At 48.3% G+C, this 27,802-nt stretch overlaps 1 protein-coding gene across 1 annotated transcript; it reads right to left on the minus strand.

The window, feature by feature from the left end:
- Window positions 1–2,989: 2,989 nt before the first annotated feature.
- Window positions 2,990–26,623, minus strand: LOC146342933 (alpha-1-antiproteinase-like). The gene is made up of 10 exons (XM_084808081.1): window positions 26,007–26,623; window positions 23,575–23,856; window positions 21,199–21,346; window positions 18,329–18,408; window positions 16,504–16,692; window positions 9,245–9,515; window positions 8,256–8,456; window positions 6,919–7,132; window positions 4,836–5,050; window positions 2,990–4,046 (listed from the first exon to the last, which is right to left on the minus strand). Exons 1-5 carry the CDS (start codon window positions 26,621–26,623, stop codon window positions 16,686–16,688), a joined length of 1,134 nt encoding a protein of 377 aa, XP_084664207.1. The 3' UTR covers window positions 2,990–4,046; window positions 4,836–5,050; window positions 6,919–7,132; window positions 8,256–8,456; window positions 9,245–9,515; window positions 16,504–16,685.
- Between the last annotated feature and the right edge of the window lie 1,179 nt (window positions 26,624–27,802).

Below are 27,802 nucleotides of genomic sequence, written 5' to 3' on the forward strand. Positions count from 1 at the left end.
TACCTCTCGTTCAAATGTTTGCCAAGGTTGGCCGTAGAATCCCTGTCCAAATGTCGGGAGATGGTGAGTAGCTGGATGGCATGGAATAAGCTGAAGCTGCACCCTGACAAGACCGAGGTACTTTTGGTGGGAGAGAAGAGGTGGTTGGGGGATGTTGACCTGGTGTAGACTCCCAGTTGTCCATGGAGGCTGAGTTGCCAGCTGTGAGCCACACAGTCCTGTACCAACTCCATCTGATACGGCGGCTGCTCCCCTGCCTTCCCAACCATCTGCTCCCATCGGTAGTACATAGGGATGTTGGAGAATTCTGCCAGGGACTCCCGTGAGGCCGGATCCTTTAGAATCCGGCCCCCCAGACTCCATGGCAGAACAGGGCAATCCCCCCTGCCACCCTGTGGAATCTCCCCGGAATGGAGCCTACCTGGTCCGGCGGCGCCTCCAGCTGTTCTTATGGCTGCTGCTGGGCTGTGGCATGAGCGTGGTTGTTCAGGCAGGCTTTTGGGGTGTGTTAGGCTAATTTAGGGGTGGACGAAAGTCCCTTACCTTTTCTCGCAGCTTGTTTGCGGTGGGGGGGAGCGCTTCGCTGCTCCCCCCGCGAAGTTCAGGCCGGGGGGGGAGGCTTCCCTTCTCGCCCGGCCGAAATTCAGGCCGGGAAGGAGGCTTCCCGCCTCGCCCGGCCGCAAACACGAAAGTTAAAAAAAAAAAAAAGTCCCCTGATAGGCTACGTGACGATTCACGTAGCCTATCATGGCTAGATCTGGAAAGTCAGCCATGATAGGCTACGTCAATCGTCACGTAGCCAATCACGGGTGACTTTAAAAAAAAAAAAGCGCGTACGCGAATGGCGGCCCCCATAGGGAGCCACCATTCGCGTTCCTTATTTAGTTGCTGTAGTCTACGTAAATGTTTACGTAGACTACAGCGAAAATAAGGGCAACGCAAATAGCATTGCCCTTATTTTCGCCGTAGTCTACGTAAACATTTACGTAGACTACAGCCACCAAATAAGGAACGGGAATGGCGGCTCCCTATGGGGGCTGCCATTATCCGTACACACTTTTTTTTTTTTTTTTAAGTCACCCGTGATAGGCTACGTGACGATTCACGTAGCCTATCACGGCTGACTTTGCAAATCTAGCCGTGATAGGGTACGTGAATCGTCACGTAGCCTATCAGGGGATGTTTTTTTTTTCTTCTTTCATTGCAATGGCGGGGGCGGCAGCCGGTCGAAAGACCAGCTGCCGCTCCCACCCCGCTCGAACACCAGATGAACCGCCAGCCGGACCCGCCGCCGGGAGGGACATTCATGGAAGGTAAGTCCCGTCTCGGGGGTGGGGCGGGGTGCGGGGGGGTGCGGAGGATTTCTCCCCGAAACTTGTTCGGGGGGCCGAACACGTTGGCGCTCGGCCCCCCGAAGTTTCGGGGAGAAATTCTCCGCCATCCCTAGGCTAATTTGAGAAATATGATGTTCTTAAGGTAGAATTTTATTGTTTTAAACTGTTTCTATTATTGTACATCGCCCAGAGTAGCTGGGTGACTAGCCAGATGGGCGATTAATAAATTTAAGAAATAAAATAAAATAAAATAAAATAAAATAAAATAAATAGTAGCATGGTGAGACAAACCCCTTTGTAGGAGTGACTTGTTTAACTTCTTCCTTTCAGGAAGGGTGATTTCTTGCATCTCACTATCCTCTATGGTGCAATTACTGTATAAGGCAGAGAGAGCCATCACCAAAGGTGTCTCAGCACTTTATGTCAAATACTTTATTCCTGTACTTTGACTTTCTAGGATTGTAGAACACATGGTTATTGTGGTTGTTGTTGTTGTTGTTTTGCACAGCAAATTTGATGCAATCCTGAACATTTTCTCCATCCACAGATCTCTCTGTACTTTCTGCTGTTTCCCTGCTCAAGATTATTTCCTGAAACATCTCAGCTGCCTCCCCCCACCCCCATCTGTCCCTGCAGCCATGTCGGCCTGTCCCAAGAGATTCTGTGGCCTGGGTGGAGCAGCAAATGCTGGCTCCCCCTGCCCCAACACTCACAGTCAAGGTACATGGTAGTGAAGGCACTCAAGGTGTTTCAGCCACTTGGATGTCTGGGCAGGGGAGAGGAGGGTATTTGTTTATGCTATTTGCGTTGCCCTTATTTTCGCCGTAGTCTATGTAAACATTTACGTAGACTACAGCAACTAAATAAGGAACGTGAATGGCGGCTCCCTATGGGGGCCGCCATTCGCGTACGCGCTTTTTTTTTTTTAAGTCACCCGTGACTTTTTTTTAAGTCATTCACGTAGCCTATCACGGCTGACTTTGCAGATCTAGCTGTGATAGGCTACGTGAATCGTCACGTAGCCTGTCAGGGGGCGTGTTTTTTTTTTTTTTTTAACTTTCGCGTTCGCGGCCAGGCGAGGCGAGGCGCCTCCTCCCCGGCCTGAATTTCGGCCGGGCGAGGCGGGAAGCCTCCCCCCCGGCCTGAATTTCGGCCGGGCGAGGCGGGAAGCCTCCCCCCCGGCCTGAATTTTGGCCGGGCGAGGCGGGAAGCCTCCCCCCCCGGCCTGAACTTCGCAGGGGGAGCAGTGAAGCGCTCCCCCCCACCGCGAACAAGCTGCGAGAAAAGGTAAGTGACTTTCGTCCACCCCTAGATTCAAGGGAGGCAGCAGAAGGGGAAGCCCACGTGGGCAAAGAGCCTGCTAGTCTGGGGTGTTCGGATGCAACAGTGCTCATCAGGGATCCCTCACCTTTATTCCAGCAAGCTCCATTGTTATCCAGTTACATGGAAGTGCAAAATCTTTCAAAATAACTTTCTGTGTACTGGACTCCTGTCCATGAACACTTATTGTGCCACAATATACTAGTGATTCTCCAAGATCCAGAAGGCATTTTTGCTTGTCAACACAAATGAGCAAGAGGCTCCTATCCTTGTCAGAAGCGCCCTAGCTGCCTCTTACAGTCCCCTCCAATAGCCAACTCAAGACACAGATGAAAAGGATTCTTTCCAAGTCTTTATTCCCTTTACAACTTAATGACGCTTTCAGGTGCTAATAACCAGCGACTAAGCAAGGAACTGCACTGGGGTAGTTAGCAGAGTAGCCTAAGCTCCAGGTAAGCCAGTTAGTCCTCATTTGAAGGAGAAGAGCGGGAAGACTCTGAACGTATGGGCTATGGAGAGGTCCTCCCTTTTACCCTTGGGTCCTCGGGGCATGACGGTTGTTTGAGCACCAAGCAGGCAGCACGCCTCCTCTCGGCACCCTCCATCTGGCGCCGCTCCCTGCGTCTGCAGCGATCATCCAGCAAAACCCCATCCCCCACTCTCTCACTGCCAAGATCACTATCTCTATCAGGAATGCAGGCAGGAGGAATCTCTCCCTGCCGCTGTGCCTGTGAGTGATGAGCGAGCTCCTCTCCCACGGGTTGTTGCTCTTCCTCAGAATCAGAACTGCTCTGGGGCTCTATGAGCTCAGCTTTCCCCCTGCCAATCCTCCTCCCACACCTTGTCCCTCTTCTCTGGCCTAGGACAAACACCTGATGCCAAGGAAGACTGTGCCGCAACCAGAATCTGGCCACGTGCATCCTGCCAAAAGCAGGTGCCCCACAGGAAGTTTATCGTAGAGCCAAGGCGCTCCATGACAATGTATTCTGACATTCTCATTCTCATCTGAACAGATGCCAAAGTGTTGGGCTCGTTTTGTGATCTTTTATGCCACAAATCTTGAGATATGTGCCTCCACACCCAGTGTGAAAAGGACATACCCTCAGGTGGGGACTGGAGAAGGCCGAAATGTCTAAATTCTTACATCACCTCTGAACCTGCGGAAAAGTTTGTGCTGTTCTGCGAGACAAATCCTGAGTCGTGTGCAACAGTGACCTCTGTCACTCTGTCACCCAGTCATCTGTGACAGTGACCTCTGTCACTCAGAAGTTTACATTTGGCATTCTTTTTTTCTTAGAATGATTGGGTTTTGTTTTTTGTCTTCATCTTCGTCTCCTCCTCCTCCTCCTCCTCCTCCTCCTTCTTGTCATATTTGGTCTTAAAAAGCCATATCTACTGAAACATAGAATCATAGAATCAGAATACTAGGGTTGGAAGAGGCCTACAAGGCCATCGAGTCTAACCCCCTGCTCAATGAAGGAATCCAAGTCAGAGCATCCCTGACAGATGGCTGTCCAGCCTCGTCTTGAATGCCTCCAGTGTGGGAGAGCCCACTACCTCCCTAGGTAATTGGTTCCATTTTGTATTGCTCTCACAGTCAGGAAGGTTTTCCTGATGTTCAGCCGGAATTTGGCTTCCTCTAACTTGAGCCCATTATTCTGTGTCCTGCACTCTGAGAGGATCGAGAAGAGATCCTGGCCTTCCTCTCTGTGACAACCTTTCAAGGACTTGAAGAGCAGTGTCATATCTCCCCTCAGTCTTCTCTTCTCAAGGCTAAACATACCCAGTTCTTTCAGTCTCTCTTCATAGGGCTTTGTTTCCAGTCCCCTGATCATCTTTGTTGCCCTCCTCTGGACCCTCTCCAGTTTGTCTGCATCCTTCTTAAAGTGTGGTGCCCAGAACTGGACACAGTACTCCAGATGAGGTCTAAACATATTTTCTTATTTTCTTACATATTTTCTTGCTGAATTAAACATGTAGATAGATTATTTTAATTATGTATAAAACTGATTAGGAATTTTGTACTGGAGGGGAAAAACAGTTCTACAGCATCCCATCCCATCAGTATATAATTATTTTAGATATATATTACATTGTCTCAATAAATTCACTGACATGAAGCATATTTCATATGTGCTGTTTATTTAGGCAGCACTGAGGTGGCAAAAAATGTGTGCTTACCAAAAAGAACATGAGTTGTGTGATTAGGGACCAACAGGGTTTCTGACGTTTCCCATCAAGAAGATGCTTCTGCTACTTGTATCAAGGATAAACTGGAGGAATGGCCTATTAAATCTAATTGGAAGGGGAAGGGACCTGGGAACCAATTCAGCAACTCTGGTACCTGCAGCTTCGGTGCCATTTTCATGGACATTCAAATAAGCTTTGTGAATAGCCTGAAAAGGAAGTAAGAAAGAATCGTGATAGGCTAGTGACACTGATTCATTAAATGGTCCAGTTCTGGTCCTTCAAGGCTAAAGAATCCATCTAGTGCCTTAGGAGACTTTGATAGGTTGTTATCTTGTACTGCCATGATCTCTTAATATGACTCTCCAAACCAGGACGTGATATGGAGCCATGGAACGCACCTGAGTGCTTAGCGAATTGGGTCTGCTCAGTGCCCAGATCGGAGAGCACCTGGCATTCCCGGCATTCTGTTGCCACATTTGCCAAAAATAGGCAAAGCTTGGGCTAGGTTAGAAATGTCTGGGTGTGGATCCCAGGCTCCTGATCATTAAGAGCCATATGGCTGACAGGTAAGGCCTTTACATACTCCATCTGGCTGGTGGAGATGGGTGACAATTTCATTTTGGTTTGTTTCCCAAAAGATTTTTTAAAAAACCTGTGCAAAGTTCTTCATATTAGGGTGAGCTGTTCTCAAAAAATTAAATGCAGGTGAAAGAGAATCTGACAGAATCCCCCCTTGCTAAGCAAAGCGTGGCTCAATAGCTCATCTTCCCCAGCAAGTGTCACTGAGAGCCATACTGCCTCTCTTACGGGAGTCATTATATGTTCAGTATGGCTAAAAGCCAGGGATGGTATCATCTTCCATGAATTTGTCTAATCCACTTTTTCAGCAGTCCATGTTGGCAGCCATCAATGCCTCTTAGAAGTAGCAAATTCAATTGATTAATTAGGAAGGACAATGTCTCCCTAGCCATTTCCCCAAACCCTGCATCATTTTATGCATATCAGTCTTCTCCGCCTTCATTCACCTAAGCTAAAAAGTGGCAAATATCATCACTTTCCTCTTTGCTTCATTGCATCAGCACTTTGGTCATTTTGGTTGTCTATTCCTCTCACTTCTCAAGCTCTACCATCTCCTTTAAAGGAGCAGTTATCAGAATTGTACACCGTATTCCAAGTGTTCTCACAACAGAGGTTCATAGAAAGGCATCGTGATTTTGGAAATTGGAATTTGATGTCCCTGCTAAATGATCCATACAATGGAAGTCAGCTGTTACACAGCAGCCACGTGCTGGGTCCTATTCACTGAGCTATCTACCACAGTGCCAACAAGCCCTCTAGGTCAGTCATAGGCAGGTCAGACCCCATCAGTGTGCATATGAAGTTAGGATGTGTTGCCCCAATGGAACCACTTTAGACTTTCTTGTGTTGAACCGCATTGGCCATTTAATGCCCATGTGTTGAGAGAGATCTGAGAGAGCACGTCACCATTGCACTTTGTTCTAAGCACCCTGCATAGTTTGGAGTTGTCAGCAACCTTTCCAGTTGAGTGATCATACTTCAGCCCAGGTCATTCACCAATAAGCGGAAAAGCAGCACTGTTCCCAAATCAGGTCCTTGGAAAACCGCAGTTTTTAAATCCCACCACTGCGAGAACGGTCCATTTACTCTCTGCTTCCTTTTCTTAAACCAGTGACCTGTCTCACATCCTGTTCCACTAAATTTGCTCACTATGCCACCCTCCCTGCCACATTGGCTCAAAAAGGATTTGATGTTTTTGCCATTTGCTTTAAAAGCCAATCCATGGTGAGGGGGCGATTTTTTTTGAGCAATCAGAGGAGAGACTGAAAAATTCCAAGCATGGTATTAACTTGGATTCTAGTCCTAAGCTGCCTCACACAGCTTACATCACAGAGTGAGGCGAACTTGTAGCAAATCATTCTAACCAATGGCTAGGGATGGCGGAGAATTCCTCCACAGATTTCAGTGTGGCCAAAGCCATCGGCATTCGGCCCCCTGAAATTCATGGTGGAATGGCCCGCCCCGCCCTGTGGATTTCCCCTGGGTCAAGGCTTACCTGGGGCGTATGTTCTGGATGATGGCGAGTCCGGCAGCAGGTCCGGTGGTGGCAGCGGCTGGTCTTTCGACCGGCGGCCGCAGCCGCCATTTTTATCCACTGTAGCCGCCGCCATTTGCGTATGCTGCTTTGTTTGTTTTTCTTCCGGAAGGAAGTTGCCCAGCGGCTGGATTTCTGGCTGCGGGCGGCCCTGGCCGGAGGCTCCATGGAATCTCTGCAGAGTGGAGCCAGTCAAAGAAGGATTTTGAGGGGAGGTGCGGAGTGCCTCCCCCCCCACTGCAAATCGCCTCATTGAAAAATTAAGTGACTTTCGTACATCCCTACCGATAGTTGGCCTCCATTAATCAGCGGAAGGTGGCAATACTGCTGCTCTGACTCAGAAACATGTGTCTCCATGTGCACAACCTTGAACAATGTCTGTGGGGCCCTGGAGCAGGTGGCCATTGCAATCGAAAGATTGCAGGACCAGGGTGAGGCACTGAGCCTTTCCTATCACAGAGTTGGTACAGACTTGTGAGCAGAACCGTAGGTGTTCCGTAGGTTTCTCTGGCAGGGCTCCTCGGAGAAGGAGGAGTTCCTTTTTGAATTGTGGAGAGACCTGGGAGGACTATGGCTGGATGGCAAGTCCTCCGGAGGGATCTCCTCGAAGGACTGCTGCGTAAGTGACTTGCGATCATGCACCATGCTCAATAGAGGACGGGAGGAAAGGGGGGCATTTTGATAAGTGTGCGAAATCACAACATTGTGGAATAAGTTGTAGATTGTGTCTTCTGTCCCTTTGGAAGGTGCATGATACAGCTCATCTCCATGGCTCTGCTTAGGTGCATGTGACCTTCCCTAATGGCTACCTCACACATGACATATTTGTAGGCAACTTCTGGTTAGAAGAAAACATTTGCAACTTTCCACACATGTCAGGATGCAAAAATGTGCACTATGACCATTTGGAATTCATGCGCTTCTGTCCACTTGGAAGGTGATGTGCACATTTTGTTTATTTCATGGGGAATAACTTCATGTGTGAAGCAGACGTCAGAGTCAGATGCAAGTACTCTAGTTCCCATCTCACGTCCTTTTTTAGTTTGAGACACCAGTGTACCTGGAGCCTAACATTCACCTGAAAGACAATGTGGATTATTTCGTTCAGTGATTCCGTTGTGATCAGTGTGAAGAGGCATACCTCAGAAACCTTCAGGTTGTGTGCTCCAGTAATTCCGGATAGCTCTGCAAGGTCTGAGAATACATCTGTAATCCCCAATCTTCTTAATATCCCATCGAGAACATAGCTACCGGACATAGAAAACCTTGGAAGTTAGGGATGTACAAAAGTCACTTACCTTTCCGCGGATTATGTTGATGATGGGGGGGAGGTGTTCCGTCCCTCCCCCCGGAATCCTCGACGGGGGGGAGGAGATCTGTTCCTCCCACCCCCGGAATCCTCCACGGCCAGCTGTGCTCCGCAGAATCTCCACAGAGGAGCTGGCCAGGCCCAGCCAGGCCAGGGCCATCTGCAGCCAGATTTCTAGCCACGGAGGGCTCTGGGTAAAAAAATACAAACACAAAAAAACCACTTACGCAAATGGTGGCGGCGAAGGCTGCCGCCATTTGCGTTCCTTATTTTTGGCTGTCTTAGTCTCTGCAAAAAAAAACAACAACAACCTCCAGACTGCAAATGGTGGCAGCGGCAGCCGGTCAGAAGACCAGCCACCGCCACCGCTGCCGAAGCCGCCGCCAGAGCCACCACCGCCTGGAACATCTGCCCCAGGTAAGTCTCATCCCAGGGGGGATCCGCAGGGTAGGCAATGCTGGGGAGGTCGCTCCACAGCCCCAGCAGGTCTTGATTTTTTAAAGGTCCCCTGCCCCCGACTGCATCCATAGGGAGGGAAAGAAAGTACCTCTGCAGAGAGAGGGAAGGAGCGCCACCTGGGTTTGTCCTGAGATGGGAAGTCAGCTTTGGATGTGGCAGATCTTTGCCTGTCCCAAAACACCACCAGAATGCCTCTGTGAGACGAGGCTTGAGCTTCTCTTTCTGGTAGACAGAACATCGCCAGTGGTTCTCATCAGCCCAAGGAGCTTTCTGCAGGCATACTGGTGCCTACTCATCCCACCCACTGACCAACTCCCCTCCTACGGTCTTTCCTCCGTGGACAGCAGGGCTGAACAGGCAGTTCCCCATTCCTCTGATTTAGTCCTGCACCATAAGCACTCTGAAGTATGCTGGGCTGAGAGATGGGGAGTGGTTCAGTGTCCCCCAGAAGTAGGGACTGGAATGAGGTAGTGCCCAGTCTGGATCTAGCATCACATCTACTACAGCGCACTGGCTTACTGTGGGCTCAAGGAATTCAGCCATCGTAGCAACACTTCCTTCCCCAGAGCATCTTCCACCTGCTCCAGTTTCCCTAGGTCGGGCAGTATGAACAGTGCCGATGCGTCGCCCTGGTAAGGGAGCTGCACCACCTGGCAGGACAGATCCCTGTCGTAGTAGTGCTTGAACATGCCATCTCTGTGCATCATAGGAACTTTCAGTGTTGTTTGCACATCCACAAAGAAGTCATCTTCCTTCGTTAACATGGGATTGAATGGCTCTCACCAGGAAGCTGCGAAAAGTCCAAGGGAACACATCTTATTGTAGAGTGCCAAATGTCGTGATAATGCCAGCGATGAAAAGGCTTTTCACAAAAACAGACATTTGCTGATTTGAATATGGTTTTCACACTCTTAAATGCTCTCCATTTTCTAGTTTGGAAGATGGTTTTGAATGACAGATGTACACTTCAGTCTCACATTTTCTTCAGGGGTTTCAGTGCAAGGCAATTGGTTACAAAGTGCTCCTAATCAAGATGTGTACTACTTTCTGTTTCTACACACCTTAAAGGCAATGGCATCTGTACCTGGGAACTAAGGAGAAGATCTAGTGAGTAAGTTTGGAAGAATAAGAATAACAATAAGAATACAAATAAGAATAAGCATAGGAATAAGAATACAACTAAGAATAAGAATAAGAATAAGAATAAGAATAAGAATAAGAATAGGAATAGGAATAGGAATAGGAATAGGAATAGGAATAGGAATAGGAATATGACTAAGAATAAGAATAAGAATAAGAATAAGAATTTGAATCCGAAGGAGAAGGAGAAGGAGAAGATGAAGAAGATGATGAAGAAGAAGAACCACCACCAGCAGCAGCAGCAGCAGCAGCAGCAGCAGCATCTCAACAACAACCTCCCTTTTCCCCTTGAATTTAGATGTAACTTACAACAACAACATCAAAAGTGATACAAAAAAAGAGAGAAAAACAAGAATACCAACATCGAATTGAATGAGCTACAATTACTAAAGTATTAAAAATACCCACAAAATATCTAATGCTTCTTACCCATGTACAGTTTAATATTGTGAAAGCCAAAATTAGCTATGTTAGTCTAAATCCAACGTTCCATGAACGGACTTCTGCTCAGGCAATGGGAGCTTCCCATCCTGTCCTCTGCAGCCCCTGAAATCTCCTCTGGAGTCCCCTGCAAACTTCTGAAGTCGGTTTCGGGTGGGGAGTGGGGGGCTGCAGAGGGAAGGACAGTCTTGCTCTGCCCATGGTGTCTATTCTGCTGGAGAAGGAGCACCACTGGACACAGGATACAACCCAAAGACCTTTTTTAAAAAAATTGTACACAATTAATACCTGGAGTTGGATCCCTTTTACAAAAGTGACTGGACAACCAAATCAACATGGACTGTTGAAGGACAAGCTGCATCCCCTGTGGACTCCAGGACAGATGTGTCGTTTCTAACCTACTGATATTCCACACAGAAATCTGATGCCCCCTGAATTGCCCTTCTGCTGTTACAGATTCCCATTCCAGCTCTAAGGCATCTGATGGCTTTTCTGAATCTCCCTCCCTGCCTGTCCAACCAACACTAGGAACATGGTGCAGGGCAGTGAGTATCCCAATGGGGAAGTTATGACACATTCAGTGAGGAGCTCCAGCACTTTGTCTCCCCTAATTCCACTTTAACATGTTTAGCCTTCTGGTTTTCACACTATTTTAGCTCTACGCTATTGAGATGATTCTGAGACATAGAATTAGGAGGATCTGAATAGAAAGATGAAACATGACAACCTTCCAAACAAGCAACATGGCCTTCCAGGTGCTGTGGTGACATCAGGAAACTGGAGTCTGGTCCCTAGTCATTGAATTCCCCCACCGGATGCCGGACTCCTATCTGGCGCAGCAGAGGATGGTCATGCTTATGGTACACTGAGGTATGGGGCAAACTCCAACTTAATCTGAGCTCAATGATGTCTGATATCCCTGTTTCTGTAGCATGTCTCTAACTTAGTATGTGTAGCATGTTCCTATCTGAAGACATCTGATTGCAAGAAAAAGACAAAGAAAAAGAAAAACTACTGGAAAAATACTGATAGTCTTTAGAGTTGGCTCAACACCCCCCATGCCCCACTCCCAGAAGAAACACAGCAACCGTTAAATGGCATATAGGAAAAAATGAGATAGAGCAGGAGGCAAGCTATTGCTATTCAGGCATATTATTCGTTTAAATTATTGACTAGTGATTTGTTTTTGGAGGACAATTGTGCATCTCCCCCTAAGATGGTCAAGATTTTGCCTTGGAAACATCTACTAAAATATATTCCAGGACAGTGGATGATTAATCTAAAATCTAAATGTTCAATCTGAGGAAGGACCTAAGTCTTCTGTTGTTTCAGCTCATGGCCTCTACAGTCATGGATGGTAGATCAGCAAAGACACCTTTTCACTTGTGGTTTCGTCGGTATTGCAGTTTACATGAGGTCTCCCTCAGTATTTGTTTAAATTTTGTCTGTGTGTGAGAAGCGCGCTTTTTCTGCACATAGGAAAAAGAAACCAAATGCACAGATACAAGATGGGGGATACTTGGCCGAACAAGCAAGAAGGCCTCATCTTGAGTCCTGTGTGGAGTTCTCGGCACCACACTTTAAGCAGGATGCAGACAAACTGAAGAGGGTTCAGAGGAGGGCAACAAAGATAATCAGGGGCCTGGAAACAAAGCCCCGTGAAGAAAGACTGAAAGAACTGGGCATGTTTGGCCTTGTGAAGAGGCTAAACACACCCAGATTTCCCTAGTTTCCCAGTTTAGATCCTCAAGACACCCTTGCACTCTTGGGCAGATGCCGGGACACGGTCCTGCGCCAAGTTTTCTACCGAGAGATTTAGGTGAGAATTTCATCCCAGCTCGTTCTCAGCTTTAGCCTTCCTGACGCCATCCCTGCAATTCTGTGCTCCCTGCCTGTATTCATCCTTTGTTGCTTCTTGGCCTTCTTCGGGATGTCGGAGAATTTCTCCACGAATCTCGGGGAGGCCGAATGCCAACACATTCGGCCCCCCGAAATTGGCAGTGAAATTCTCCACCACCCCCCTGGGATGGGACTTACCTCCCTCGAATGTCCCTCTCGGCAGTGGGTCCCAGCGGCGGTTCGGGGTGGTTCGGTGGGGGCGGGGGCGGCGGCCGGTCTTCTGACTGGCCGCTGCCGCTGCCATTACAAAGTAAATGTAAAACACACACACACATACGTGATAGGCTACGTAATGATTTACGTAGCCTATCACGGCTAGATTTCCAAAGTCAGCCATGATAGGCTACGTAAATCATGATGTAGCCTATCGCGGGTGACTTTGAAAAGAAAAAAAGAAAAGCGCGTACGTAAATGGTGGCGCCCATGGGCACCGCCATTTGCGTTCCTTATTTGGGCCCGGGTAGTCTACGTAAAGATTTACGTAGACTATGGCGAAAATAAGGGCAACGCTATTTGCATTGCCCTTCTTTTCGCCGTAGTCTACGTAAATCTTTTAAGCCCAAGTAAGGAACACAAATGGCTGCGCCCATGGGCGCCGCCATTTGCGTACGCGCTTTTCTTTTTTCTTTTCAAAGTCACCCGTGATAGGCTACATAACGATTGACGTAGCCTATCATGGCTGTCTTTGGAAATCTAGCCGTGATAGGCTACGTAATTCGTTACATAGCCTATCACGTGTGTGTGTGTTTACTTTTTTCTTTCGTGGCCAGGGAGACGGGGCGCTTCTCCCCGGCCTGAATTTTGCCAGCAAGGGATGGGGCGCCTCCCCCCCAGCCTATATTTTGGCCGGGCGAGGCGGGGCGCCTCCCCCCCCAGTCTGAACTTCGGGGGGAGAACCGAAGCGCCTCCTCCCCACCGCGAAGCAAGCTGCGGGACCAGGTAAGGGACTTTCGTCCATCCTTACGGCTTGTTTCCACTTCCTATATGTGTCCAATTTTGTTTTCAAGTCATCTCTTAGCTTTTTGTGAAGCCACATGGGCTTCTTCTGTTGTCTTCCACCTTTTCTTCTTCTTGGAATTGTTTGTAATTGTGCCTTGAGAATTTCCTTCTTTAAAAACTCCCACCCATCTTGGACTCCTTTTCTCATTAGTGTCGCTTGTCATGGGACCTTCCTGATCATTCTTCTGAGTGTATTAAAATCAGCTTTCCTGAAATCCAGGGTACGGGTTTGGCTACACTCGGCTTTTGCTTCCTTTAGAACTATGAACGCAAGTATAACATGGTCGCTTTCCTCCAGAGTTCCTGAACTGCTACATGACCCACTAAGTCATTTCTGTTGGTCAGGATCAAGTCAAGGATAGCTGATCCTCTAGTTCCTACTGCAATTTTCTGAAGGAGGAAGTTATCCACCACATAAGTAAGGAATTTCCTGGAGGGGCCAAGTTTTGCAGAATTTGTCTCCCAACAAATATTGGGGAAATTGAACAAAAATGACAAAAACCTTGACAAAAATCACACTCTTTCTCTTTCTCTGCCCCCCCATTAATTACTTCCTTTCAACAAAGCAAACAGTAAAACAACACAGCATGGATATTGAGGGAAGAAGTGTCATTGACCACAGTGGGAGTAAATTCTGAGGAGATACCTTCCCGAAGCAATGCCCAATTCCCCCTATTTATTATTATTATTAGTAGTATTATTATTAGTATTATTATTTCTCCCTCTTTAGAACTACTATCTCACTTTGTCACTATTGTGCATTTGTCCACGAGTACCGATCCCCCCTTCTTGCTAGGCAACTATGGGGCAACAGCACTATAGTGCAATAGTGCTATAGCGGTGTCATCAATATGCGTCTGACACACAGCTCTACCTCTTGTTCAAATCTTTACCAAGGTTGGCCGCAGCATCCCAGTCCAAATGTCTGGAGATAGGGAGTGGATGGATGGGGAGGAATAAGTTGAAGCTGAACCCTGACTTGGGATGTATGAGACACCTACCTGGCTCCATGCTGGGCAATCCGCGGTGGGGGGGAGGCGCTCCATTCCTCCCCCCAGAATCCTCGACGGGGGGGAGGTGAACCGTGCCTCCCCCCTGGAATCCTGCCTGGCCGGCTCTGCTCCACGGCCAAGCTGCAGAGCCGCCAGCCAGCTCCGGACGCCCGCAGCCAGACATCTGGCCACTGGGCAGCCCGGCAGGGACGCAAATGGCGGCTGTTATAGCCGCCGCCATTTGCGTCCCTGTATTGAGCCGTGATAGGATACATAAATACTTACATAGCTGATCATGGCAAGGGGAAAAAAAAAACAGCGTACGCAAATGGCGGTAGCCGCCGCAATTTGCGTACGCTGGGTTCCCTCCCCCCACCGTGATAGGCTACGTAAATACTTACGTAGCCTATCACGGCCTCCGCAGGGGTGCAAATGGCATCCATGCACTAGCTGTAATAGGCTACATAAGTATTGACATAGCCCATCACGGCTATGAAGAGGAGGAAGCGAATGGCGGCCGCAGGACGGCCGCCATTCGCAAAGCGGCGCAGATGGGAGCAAGTAAGTGCTCCGTTTTGTGCACCTTTTGTGTGTTGGGGGTGGTGGGGACTTCACCCTGCACGCCTTTCATGGGTTGGCGGGTGGGGGGGCTTCATTTCGCAAAGGATTTGGGGGGGGCGAATGCACTGGCATTCAGCCTCACTGAGATCCATCGCGGAATTCTCTGACATCCCTAACCCTGACAAGACCGAGGTACTTTTGGTGGGAGACAAGAGGAGGTTGGGGGATGTTGACCTGTTGTTTCATGCGGTACGGCTACCTTTGAAAGACTTAGATGAAAGCCTGGGGGTCATTTTAGACTCCCAGCTCTCCATGGAGCCTGAGGTGTCAGCTGTGAGCTGGACAACGCTGTGCCAACTCCATCTGATACGGCGGCTGCTCCCCTACCATCCCAACCATCTCCTCCCATCGGTAGTACATAGGGATGTGGGAGAATTCCAGCAGGGACTCCAGTGCGGCCAGATTCTAAAGATTGCCCTGGATGGGGCAATCCCCCCTGTCACTCCGTGGAATCGCCCTAGGACTGAACTGACCTGTCTCCAGCGGTGGCTCCGGCGGTGGCACCAGCTCCGGGTGGTCTACCGGCCGCTGCTGGGCTGCGGATGTTATGATGGGTGCCATCTGCATCCCTGCCAAGCTGTGATAGGCTATGTAAGTATCTACGTAGCCTATCATGGCAAAAGGCAGGGATGCAAATGGCGTGCGCTACGCCATTTCCGTCCCTGCCTTTTGCTGTGATAGGCTATGTAGATACTTACGTAGCCTATCATGGCTTGGCAGCAATGCAAAAGGCGTAGCGGCCACCATTTGCATCCCTGCAGGGGCCGTGATAGGCTACTTATATATTTAACTAGCCCATCACGGAAAAAGGCAGGGAGGCAAATGGCGTAGCGGCTGTCATTTGCATTCCTTCCTTTTGCCGTGATAGGCTACATAAATATATATGTAGCCTATCATGGCCTCCGCAAGGATGGCACAGCCCAGCCCATTTGTGTCCGGCACAGCCCAGCAGCAGAAGGGGAAGCCCACATGAGCAAATAGCCTCTGAATCCAGGGGGATCAGATGCAACAGCGCTCATCAGGGCTCCTGCACCTTTATTTCAGCAAGTGCCATTTTTACCCAGTTACATGAAACTGCAAAATCATTGAAAATAATTTTCTGTGTACTGGACTGCTGTCCATGAACACTTATTGTGCCGCAGTATACTTGTGATTCTCCAAGATCCAGAAGGCATTTTTGCTCATGAACACAAATGAGGAAGAGTCCCCTATCCTCCTACCACACTTCATCCCTGTTCCCTGGCCGAGTATGAAGACCTGATGCCAAGGAGGACCATACACCCATCAGAATCTGGCCATGTGCATCCTGCCAAAAGCAGGTGCCCTCCAGAAACTTTTTTGCACAGCCAAGGCGCTCCATGACAATGTATTCCGACATTCTCATTCACATCTGAACGGATGCCAAAGTGTTGGGCTCGTTTTGTGATCTTTTGTGCCACAAATCTCGAGACGTGTGCCTCCACACCCAGTGTGAAAAGGACATACCCTCAGGTGGGCCCTGGAGAAGGCAGAAATGTCTAAATTCTAACATCACCTCTGAACCTGTGCCAATGGTTTGTGCTATGCTGTGACACAAATCCTGAGCCGTGTGCCTCCTGTTTAGTTTCTACAATATGTCACGTCATTTGCGTTATCACTTGAACATAGGTGTCGTTTAATAATTATTCCTTTCCGCAACTCCCTTACCTGAAATTCATTTTGGTCCTTTCCTAAGTTCAACAGGAAACAATTCATTGCTCTCATCAGAAGGTTCCTAGGTCAGTGTAAGCTTCAGTCAAAAGTCACAGAATGTCAGCACAAATGCTTCTACTGGCGTGCTTTGTTGGAATTCTACTGATTTCATATGATAAGACCTTTTAATGTATCTCTTATTCTCTATGAAAATGTAAAAGTTTTGTGAAAGAGACACATGTCAGAACAGGGGGAAGATGAAAGAATGCTATTTTGGATAAATATTTGCTAGATAGCCTACTATGCAGCTAGGGGCACAAGTCTTGCAAGATGCAAAGGCTTTTGGGGAAGGAATTTGTCACATTGGTTATATTGGACAATTTTCAGCTTTCTGGTACACGCAGGCTGAACTTAGGGACATGTTATGTATTTTTGTTGGATCAGCAATGTCACATTTGACTTCTTTAGGGTGCAGTCCTTTAGATGTCAGCCTCTGAACTTGGATGCTGATGTTTCTCCAATGCAGGGTAGATGCAGCATGGAGGGGATCCACTCTTCAGTGATCCACCTCGCCATCATTTCTGGCTAGACGTGTGTTTTGCGCCTCTGACCATGGGACTGGTGTAGGGAAAGGGGCCAGACACCTGATAGATAGGGGTATAAAGCAGCATCCACAGTCTCCTCACCTCCCAAGCCCCAAGCCCCTCCCCTATCCGCACTCTCTGCACTCCGTTGATGAGCCATTCCTTGAAAATCCATTCAGCAACAGAGAGCTGCCCTACATCTTCCACAGCGAAGACAGAGGAAAAGAATGCATTCAGCGTCTCCGCAATCTCTTTAACTTCCTACATTACTCCTTTAACCCAGTGGTCCTGGTTACAACCAACATGCTGTCAGAGAGCAGGATCATGCTGATCTCACTGCTTATAGAATCATACATCATAGAATAGTAGGTTTGGAAGGGGCCTACAAGGCCATCGAGTCCAACCCCCTGCTCAATGCAGGAAGCCAAGTCAGAAACCCAGCTTCTCACATCTAGTCATCCACACAAGCATGATTTCACACGACATGCTCTATGCAATGTGTAAATTATATCAATGCAGAAGTCATTCACAGGGGAATACACCTTGCTCCACTCAGATAATATCACATGTGGTATGGGAACACAGAAGCATGTTTGTCCAGAAACAGTTTTGACTGGATGGTTTATAGCACTCCCTTCAGCATCCCCCAAGTGATTGTATAGTGACGTGCGGGTATTGTAGAGAAGGTGGGAAGACTTCGGGCTTGCAGGATCTCTGTGGTTTTAACACAATCCTAAGATGCACAGGCCTGAGTCGGGCCCATAAGACATCCACTGAAAATGTCAGACTTCTGAGCCCAGCAATTTGCTTTGTGCACCAGAACTGTTTCGTGATCCCAATCCCCACACACAGAAATGCCCTCCTGATAACCACACTTAAAAAGCCCCAGCTACTGAAACATATTTTCTTGTTGAAATCAGCATGTAGATAGATGATCATAATTATGTATAAAACTGATTAGGAATTTTGTACTGGAGGGCAAAAATAGTTCTGCAGCCTCCCATCCCAGCAGTATGTAATTATTTTAGAAATATATAACTTTGCCTCAATAAATTCACTGACACAAAGCATATTTCACATGTGCTGTTTATTTAGACAGCACCGTGGTGGCACTAAATGTGTTCTTAGAATATGAATTGTGTGACTAGGGACCAACAGGGTTTCTCGCTTTTCCCATCAAGAGGATGCTTCCGGTACTTGTATCAAGGATAAACTGGAGGAATGGCCTATTAAATTTAAATCTTTGGGGAACTGACCTGGGAACCAATTCAGCAACGGTGGTACCTGCAGCTTCGGTGCCATTTTCATGGACATTCCAATAAGCTTTGTGAATAGCCTGAAAAGGAAGAAAGAAAGAATCATGATAGGCTAGTGACACTGATTCATTAAAATATTATTATTATTATTATTATTATTATTATTATTACTATATCCCGCCTTTTTCCCAATACTGGTATTCAAGGCGGCCTAACAATATTACAAGTGCTACCATTAAAACCTATAAATAGAAATATAAATACAACTGTATAAAAGTTAAAAATATAATTAAATCATCAATATTAAAATTGTGAAGATATTAAAACATTAAAAGACAACCAGAACAACAACAATGGTATCCATAAGTTGCATTTTCCCAGGTCCAGACTCATTATCCCCAAAGGCCTGCTGGAACAAAAAGGGTTTTGCATGCCTGAGAAAACATATCAAGGAGTAAATCGTCTAGTTCTGGTTTTTCAAAGCTGAAGAATCCATACTGTGTCTAAGGAAAGTATGATATGTTGTTATCCCGTACTGCCATGATCTCTTCATATGACTGAACCAGGACGTGATATGAAGCCACAGAAAGCACCTGAGTGCTTAGTGAATTGGGTCTGCTCAGTGCCCAGATCGGAGAGCACTTGCTATTCCCAGCATTCTGTTGCCACATTTGCCCACAACAGGTAACCGTCCGGGCGGGTTAGAAATGTCTGGGTGTGGACCCCAGGCTCCCAATCTTTAACAGCCATATGGCTGACAGGTCAGAGCTTTACATACTCAATTTGGCTGGTGCAGATGGGTGACAATTATATTTTAGTTTGTTTCACATAAGATTTTTTTAAAAATCTGGGCAAAGTTCTTCATATTAGGGTGAGATGTTCTCAAAAAATTAAATGCAGCTGAAAGAGAATCTGACAGATTCCCCCATTGCTAAGCAGGGCGTGAGCTCAATAGCTCATCTTCCCCAGCAAGTGTCACTGACAGGCATACTGCCTCTCTTATAGGAATGATTATGTGGCCATCATGGCTAATAGACAGGGACGGTATCATCCTCCAGGAATTTGTCTAATCCGCTTTTTCAGCAGTCCATGTTGGCAGCCATCACTAGCTCGTAGAAGTAGCAAATTCCATGGATTAATTATGTGCTGTATGAAGAACTGCTCCCTTTTTTTTCTGTTCTGAATATATCCCACCCCTCACCTTCAAGTGATGATCCTGGGTTCTTCTAGTATTATGACAGAGGAAGGACCATGTCTCCCTAGCCATTTCCCCAAGCCCTGCAGAATTTCATGCAAATCAGTCTTCTCCCCCTTTATTCACCAAAGCTAAAAATGGCCAAATATCATCACCTTTCCTCTTTGCTTCATTGCATCAGCACTTCAAATCATTTTGGTTGTCTATTCCTGTCACTTCTCCAGCTCTACCACCTCCTTTAAAGGAGCAGTGATCAGAGTTGTATACAGTATTCCAAATGTTATCACAACAGAGGTTCGTAGAAAGGCATCGTGATTTTGGGAATGGGAATTTGATGTCCCTGCTAAATGATCCATACAATGGAATTCAACTTTTTCACAGCCGCTGCCCACTGGGTCGTATTCATTGAGGTATCCTCCACAGTGCCAACATCCCCCTCTTGGTCATTCATAGACAAGCCAGACCCCATCAGTGTACATGTGAAGGTAGGTTGTGTTGCCCCAACAGAACCACTTAGGCTTTCTTGCGGTGAACCGCATTGGTCATTTTAATGCCCATGTGGTGAGAGAGATCTGAGAGATCTTTCCCGAGCACAACACCATCATGCTTTTTCTCAGCACCTTACATAGTTTGGAGTTGTCAGCAACCTGGCCACATGACTGCTCGTGCTTCAGCCCAGGTCAATCACCAACAAGCTAAAAGGCAGCACTGTCCCAAATCAGGTCCTTGGGGAACAGCAGTGTTTACATCCCCCCACTGCAAGAACGGTCCATTTACTCTCTGCTTCCTTTTCTTTAACCAGTGACCTATCGATCAGAGGATCTCACATCTTGTTCCACTAGATTTGCTCTCTTAGCAACCCCCACTGCCACATTGGCTTAAAAAAGATGTTATCTTTTTGCCGTTTGCTTTAAAAGCCAATCCATGGTGAGGGGGCAATTTTTTTGAGCAATCAGAAGAGAGACTCGAAAATTCCAAGCATGGTATGAACTTGGCTTCTAGTCCTAAGCTGCCTCACACAGCTTACATCACAGAGTGATGCAAACTTGTAGCAAATCATTCTAACCGATAGCTGGCCTGCATTAATCAGCGGAAGGTGGCAATACTGCTGCTCTGACTCAGAAATACGTGTCTCCATGTGCACAACCCTGAACAATGTCTGTTGGCCTCCGGAGCAGATGGACAGAGCATTGGAAAGATCCCGGGACCAGGGTGAGGCACTGAGCCTTTCCTATCACAAAGCCGGCACAGGCTTGTGAGCCGAGCCGTGGGTGTTCCGTAGGTGTTCCGTAGCTCATCTCCATGGCTCTGCTTATGTGCTTGTGACCTTCCCTAACGGCTACCTCACACATGACATTTTTTTGTATGCAACTTCTGGTAGGAAGAAAACATGTGCAACTTCCCACACATGTCAGGATAAATAAATGTGCACTATGCCCATTTGGAACTGATGTGGTTCTGTCCAATTGGAAGGGGATGTGCACATTTTCTTTATTTCATGGGGAATAACTTCATGCGTGAAGTGGACGTCAGAGTCAGATGCAAGGACTCTAGTTCCCATGTCATTCTTCTTTAGCTTCAGACAGCAGTGTAACTGGAGCCTAACATTCACCTGAAAGACAATGCGGATTATTTCGTTCAGTGATTCCGTTATGATCAGTGTGAAGAGGCATACCTTGGAAACCTTCAGGTTGCGTGCCCCAGTAATTCCAGATAGGTCTGCAAGGTCTGTGAATACATCTGTAATCCCCAATCTTCTTAATATCCCGTCGAGAACATAGCTACCAGACATCGAAAACCTTGGAAGTGAGAGCTCCATTCTCCTGTCGAAAGAAGACCCCAAGGATAGGGATGGCGGAGAATTTCTCCCCGAAACTTCGGGGGGCCGAGCGCCAACGTGTTCGGCCCCCCGAACAAGTTTCGGGGAGAAATCCTCCACACACACCCCCCCCCGCCCCCCCCCGGGACGGGACTTACCTTCCCTGAATATCCCTCCCGGCGGCGGGTCCGGCTGGCGGTTCGTCCGGTGTTCGAGCGGAGCAGGAGCGGCAGCCGGTCTTTCGACCAGCTGCCGCCCCCGCCATTGCAATGAAAGAAAAAAAAAAAAAACACGTCCCCTGATAGGCTACGTGACGATTCACGTAGCCTATCACGGCTGACTTTCCAGATCTAGCCGTGATAGGCTATGTGAATTGTCACGTAGCCTATCAGGGGACGTTGTTTTTTTTTTTTTTTACTTTCGTGTTCGCGGCCGGGCGAGGCGGGAAGCCTCCCCCCCCGGCCTGAATTTCGGCCGGGCGAGGCGGGAAGCCTCCCCCCCCGGCCTGAACTTCGCGGGGGGAGCAGCGAAGCGCTCCCCCCCACCGCGAACAAGCTGCGAGAAAAGGTAAGTGACTTCCGTCCACCCCTACCCAAGGATGGTGAGTCTGAGAAAATGCATAATACATTCAAGACACACTGTAGAGATGGGGTTGACGACTTGGATGGTTGGGTGCAGAGGTTGCCACCCTGGAGCCCAGCCCAGAGAATCCTAGGGCTGGCTGGGGAGTCTGAGCAGGTGGGGAATTTGAGGGGCCCTCAAACACCTGTCGCCAGCATTGAGAATCACTGGTTTTCGACAGACACACCTGCACAAGGATTATATGCCCTGTCTCTCTGCAGAATCACACTCCCCCAGCTCACCAAACAGCCATTTGGCATTGGCAGGTAAACTGGTAAAGGGAAATCTGACTTGGAAAACAGAGGCATGTATTCTTCCCTAGGCCCAGGTTGAAATGCAAACATCAGCAAGGCAGATAGCAGGCCTCAGTGGCGGTTGGCAGGGAGTGAAGTGCAGCGCGAACTGATGCTTCCACACCTGCTGGTTCACTCTGCCAGGGTAGGCAGTGCTGGAGAGGTCCCTCTACAGCCCCAGCAGGTCTTGATTTTTAAAAGATGCCCCGCCCCCTGACTGCATCCATTGGGAGGGAAACCTCCTCTGCAGGGAGAGGGAAGGAGCGCCACCTGGGTTTGTCCGGAGAGGGGAAGTCGGCTTTTCATGAAATCCTAACCCGGATGGCTCCGCTCTGCAGCAACTCCGCCGAGTCGCCGGCCAGGTGCATTCTCAGGTGTCTGGAGCCTGCGGACGCAAATGGCAGTGGCTATGGCTGCCGCCATTTCCGTTCATGTTTTTGGCCATGATAGGCTGTATAAATATTTAAGTAGCCTATCATAGCGAAAGACAGGGGCGCAAATGGCGGCTGCTATGCCATTTGTGCCCCTGTTTTTTTGCCATGATAGGCTACGTAAATATTTACCTAGCCTATCACGGCAAAAAAAAAAAAACAGTAATGCAAATGGTGGCAGCTACGGTGGCCGCCATTTGCATTTCCTGTTTTTGCCATGAGCGTCTACATAAATACTTATGTAGCCTATCAGGGCCTCCACAGGGATGCAAATGGGGTCTCTGCATTTACATCGCCTATCACGGCCTAAATGGGGAAGCGAAAGGCGGCCGCAGACACGACCGCCATTCACAAAGGAGCGCGAACAGCACCAGGCAAGTGCTCCATTTTGCGTGCCTTTTGTGGGTGGGGTGGGGTGGGGTGGGGGGCTTCGTTCCGCCATGGATTTTGGGGGCTGAATACACTGGCATTCAACTTCAGGGAGATCCCTGGTGGAATTCTCTGACATCCCTATTAGTTTGTGGCAGATCTTCGTCTGCCCACAAACACCAACAGAATGCCTCTGTGAAACGAGACTTGAGCTTCACCTTCTCATAGACAGGATACTGCCAGTGTTTCTCAGGAGGCCAAGGAGCTTTCTGCAGGCATACTGGTGCCTACACAACCCACCCACTGACCAACTCCCCTCCTACGGTCTTTCCTCCATGGACAGCAGGGCTGAACAGGCAGTTTCCCTTTCCTCTGATTTAGTCCTGCGCCATAAGCGCTCCGAAGTATGCTGGGCTGAGAGATGGGGAGTGGTTCGGTGTCCCCCAGAAGTAGGGATTGGAATCAGGTCATGTCCAGTCCGGATCTCACATCCCATCCTCTGCAGCACACTGGCTTACCATGGTCTCAAGGAATTCAGCCATCGTAGCAACACTTCCTTCCCCAGAGCATCTTCCACCTGCTCCAGTTTCCCTGGGTCAGGCAGAACGAACAGCGCCGATGCGTTGTCCTGGTAAGGGAGCTGCACCATCTGGCAGAACAAATCCCTGTCGTAGTAGTGCTTGAACATGCCATCTCTGTGCATCATAGGAACTTTCAGTGTTGTTTGCACATCCACAAAGAAGTCATCTTCCTTCGTTAACATGGGATTGAATGGCTCTCGCCAGGAAGCTGCGAAAAGTCTGAGGGAACACATAGTATTGTAGAGTGCCAAATGTCATGATAATGCCAGCAATGAAAAGGCTTTTCACACAAACAGACTTTTCCAGATTTGAATATGATTTTCACACTCTTAAATGCTCTCCATTTTCCAGTTTGGAAGATGGTTTTGAATGACAAACGTACACTTCAATCTCATGTTTTCTTACGGGGTTTCAGTGCAAGGCCATTGTAATCAAGATGTCTACAAATTTCTGTTTCTACACACCTTGAATGCAATGGCATCTGTACCTGGTAACTAAGGAGAAGAACTGGTGAGTAAGTATGTAACTATAATACTACCACTACTACTACTACTACTACTATCGACAACAACCTCCCTTTTTTCCTCGAATTTAGATGTAACTTGCAACAAAAGGAACAAAAGAGATACAAGAAGAGAGAGAAAAACATGAATACCAACATCAAATTCAATGAGCTACAATTACTAGGTGACATTATACTATAAGTACAGAAAATACCCACAAAATATGTAATGCCTACCGACGTTCAGTATAATATTGTGAAAGTCCAAATTAGCTATGTTCGTCTAAATCCAACATTACATGAACGGACTTCCACTCACGCAATGTGAGCTTCCCATTCTTTCCTCTGCAGCCCTTGCATATCCCAGAAATCTCCTCTGGAGTCCCCCCAAACTTCTGAAGTAGGTTTCAGGTGGGGGTGGGGGGCTGCAGAGGGAAGGACAGTTTTGCTCTGCCCATGGTGTCTATGTTATAAAAGTTGGAGCATAGGATCAGGGAATTTTTTCATTAGTTTTAGTTTATCAGCTATGAATTCTTTAGGGATGTCAGAGAATTTCGCCACGAATCTCGGGGAGGCTGAATGCCAGTGCATTCGGCCCTCCGAAATCAGTGGCGAAACGGTCTGCCCCCCCGCCCCCCCCCCAGGATGGGACTTACCTTGGGCAAATCTTCCTGGCGGCGATGGCGGCGGCGGTTCGGCAGCGGTTCGGCGGCGGCCGGACTTCGGACAGGCTGCCGCCGCCGCCATTTCCAGTAAAAAAAAAAAAAAGTGATAGGCTACGTAAAGATTTACGTAGCCTATCAAGGCTAGATTTTTAAAAAATACTGTGAGAGGCTACGTAAATGTTTACTCAGCTATCACGGCTGAGTAAAAAAACAAAAACTGCGCATACACAAATGGCGGCGCCCATGGGCGGCACCAATTGCATTCCTTATTTTGGCACATCTAGTCTATGTAAACATTTACGTAGACTACGGCGAAAATAAGGTGAACACAAATAGCATATACGTACGCGCTTTTTTCTTCTTTTTTTTTACTCAGCCATGATAGGCTACGTAAACATTTATGTAGCCTATCACAGCTGACTGCCGGGACGCAAACGGCGGCAGCTATGGCTGCCGCCATTTGAGGACCCGGCCGGCCAGGATTCAGGGGGGGAGGGACAGAGCGCCTCCCCCCGCAGCCAGAATTTCAGGGGGAGGGACGGAGCGCCTCCCCCCAACCTCGAATCACATTTCGTTAAAAGGTAAGTGACGTTTGTACATCCCTAGAATTCTTAGGGATTTTCTTTCCCTAAGGAAAGAATGTGTCAGGGACTTAGGGATGGATGAAAGTCCCTTACCTGTTCTCGAAGCTTGCTTCGTTGGGGGGTGGAGGCGCTTCGGTTCTCCCCCACAAGTTCAAGCGAGGGGGGGGAGGCGCCCCGCCTCGCCCGGCCGAAATGCAGGCCGGCGGGGAGGCGCCCCATCCCTCGCCGGCGAAATTCAGGCCGGGTAGAAGCGCCCTATCTACCCTGCCACGAAAAAAGTAAAAATAAAAAACACCCCCATGATAGGCTACGTAACCCCCGCCCCTGATGAAAACCCGCCGAACCGCCACCGGGACCCACCGCCGGGAGGGACATTCGTCAAAGGTAAGTCCCATCCTGGGGGGGGGGTCAGGGGGGCGGAGAATTTCACCACCGATTTCAGGGGGCCGAATGCATTGGCACTCGGCCCCCCGAAGTTTCGGGGAGAAATTCTCCCCCATCCCTACAGGGACTAAAGCTTAAACCGTTGTCATCTAAATGTTGGCAAAGAGCAATAAGGAAAGCAACACAAGACTGTATTTAGAAGTGCAAAGTCCTTCTGGCTTAACTTGAAAGAGCATAGAGTTGACAAGAACCATGACAGCCTCTCGACCGAGACCCTGAATAACATCAACAACTTTGCCATGGGTTTTCTTGTGTATGTAGCTATTGATCTGCTCCTCCACTGCAGCAGAACTGTTGAAGTCAGTAGGAAAAATCTCTGCCTGATAATAATAGGTGATTTCATCCACAAACTTTTTGATTAGTTTCAGTCTAACATCTGTGAACAGGGCATTGCCTAGGCTCAGCTCAATTTCAGCCTGAGGATGGTTTACCATGAGGAGAAGATCATGGAAACTGTCACGTATTTCCTGCTCACTATTCTGTGTCTGGTTCAAGCCAAGTACTGACAAAATCTGACTCTGTGTGATAGACCTAGCCCCCAGCGAGAGCATGGCAAAGGCAGTGGCAATGCTCAGAGGAGAGAAAAAGAGATTCTCCCCAGCAGCCTCAGAAGCAACCTCACGGTACAATCTAAAGGCAAAGTCAGCATTGGCAGGGGTGATCTTCAGAGAGGGCAAACTGCTGTGGCCTTCAGTGGGAGGCTGGGGTCCACTGCACTCCTGGTGACCAAGGCGACAGTGGGCACAAGCGCAGAAACTGGCGAGGAGCAAGCACACGTAGAATGTGGACATCGTGTTCCTCTGGCAGTGATCTGGAGAGACAGGATGACATTCTCAATTTCAGATTAGAACGATATCATTGGAGATGGTTGTTTGTACTGTACTTCATATTCTCATGGCAGACACAGTTGATTTCTTCATGGTTTTCTACTTTTGTCTGTGGGTACTTCTCCCTGTTGCTTTGATGGTGTGAATAGCTTTCAGAGGATATGCTTAACAGAGGTCCCTCACTTGCCTTTCGGGATTATTTCATCTCTATGTGCTAGTAGGGATGTACAAAAGGTACTTACCTTTCACAAATTATGTTTCTGGTTGGGGGGGAGGCGTTCCTTCCCTCCCCCCGGAATCCTCGCTGGGGGGGAGGCACGCCGTTCCTCCCCCCCCCGGAATTCTGGCTGGCCAGCTGTGCTCCGCAGCGATTCTGCGGAGCCGCTGGCCAGCTCTGCCAGCAGCCGGACATCCAGCTGCTGGCTAGCAGGGACACAAAGGGCGGCGGTAGTAGCCGCTGCCATTTGTGTCCCTGCAGTCAGCCGTGATAGGCTACATAAATGTTTACGTAGCCTATCACAGCTGAGTAAAAAAGAACCAAAAAAATGCGTGTACACAAATGGTGGCACCCATGGGCGCCACCATTTGTGTTCCTTATTTTGGCACGTCTAGTCTACGTAAACATTTACGTAGACTACGGTGAAAATAAGGGGAACGCAAATAGCTTGGACGTTACGCTATTTGCGTTCCCCTTATTTTCACCGTCTTAGTCTCCGTAAATGTTTACGTAGAATAAGACGTGCCAAAATAAGGTACACAAATGGCAGCAGCCATGGCCGCCGCCATTTGCGTACGTGCATTTTTGTTTTTTTTTTAAGTCAGCCGTGATAGGCTACGTAAACATTTACGTAGCCTGTCACGGTTTTTTTTAAAAACCTAGCCATGATAGGCTACGTAAATCTTTACGTAGCCTATCATGTTTTGTTTTGTTTTTAAATTGGAAATGGTGGTGGTGGTGGCCAGTTGGAAGAACGGCCGCCGCAGCTGCCGCTGCCGAAGCACCACCAAACCGCCACCGAACTGCCGCCGAAGATGCCGCCGGAGCCGCTGCCCCCAGGAAGATCCGCCCAAGGTAAGTCTCGTCCTGGGGTGGGTGGCGGGGGGGTGGCATGCCGTTCCGCCACCCAAGATCCGTGGTGGAAC

This window comes from Heloderma suspectum, chromosome 6, assembly GCF_057233095.1.
Source record: "Heloderma suspectum isolate Gila_16-S chromosome 6, 16-S_ref, whole genome shotgun sequence".
Taxonomy (NCBI): domain Eukaryota; kingdom Metazoa; phylum Chordata; class Lepidosauria; order Squamata; family Helodermatidae; genus Heloderma; species Heloderma suspectum.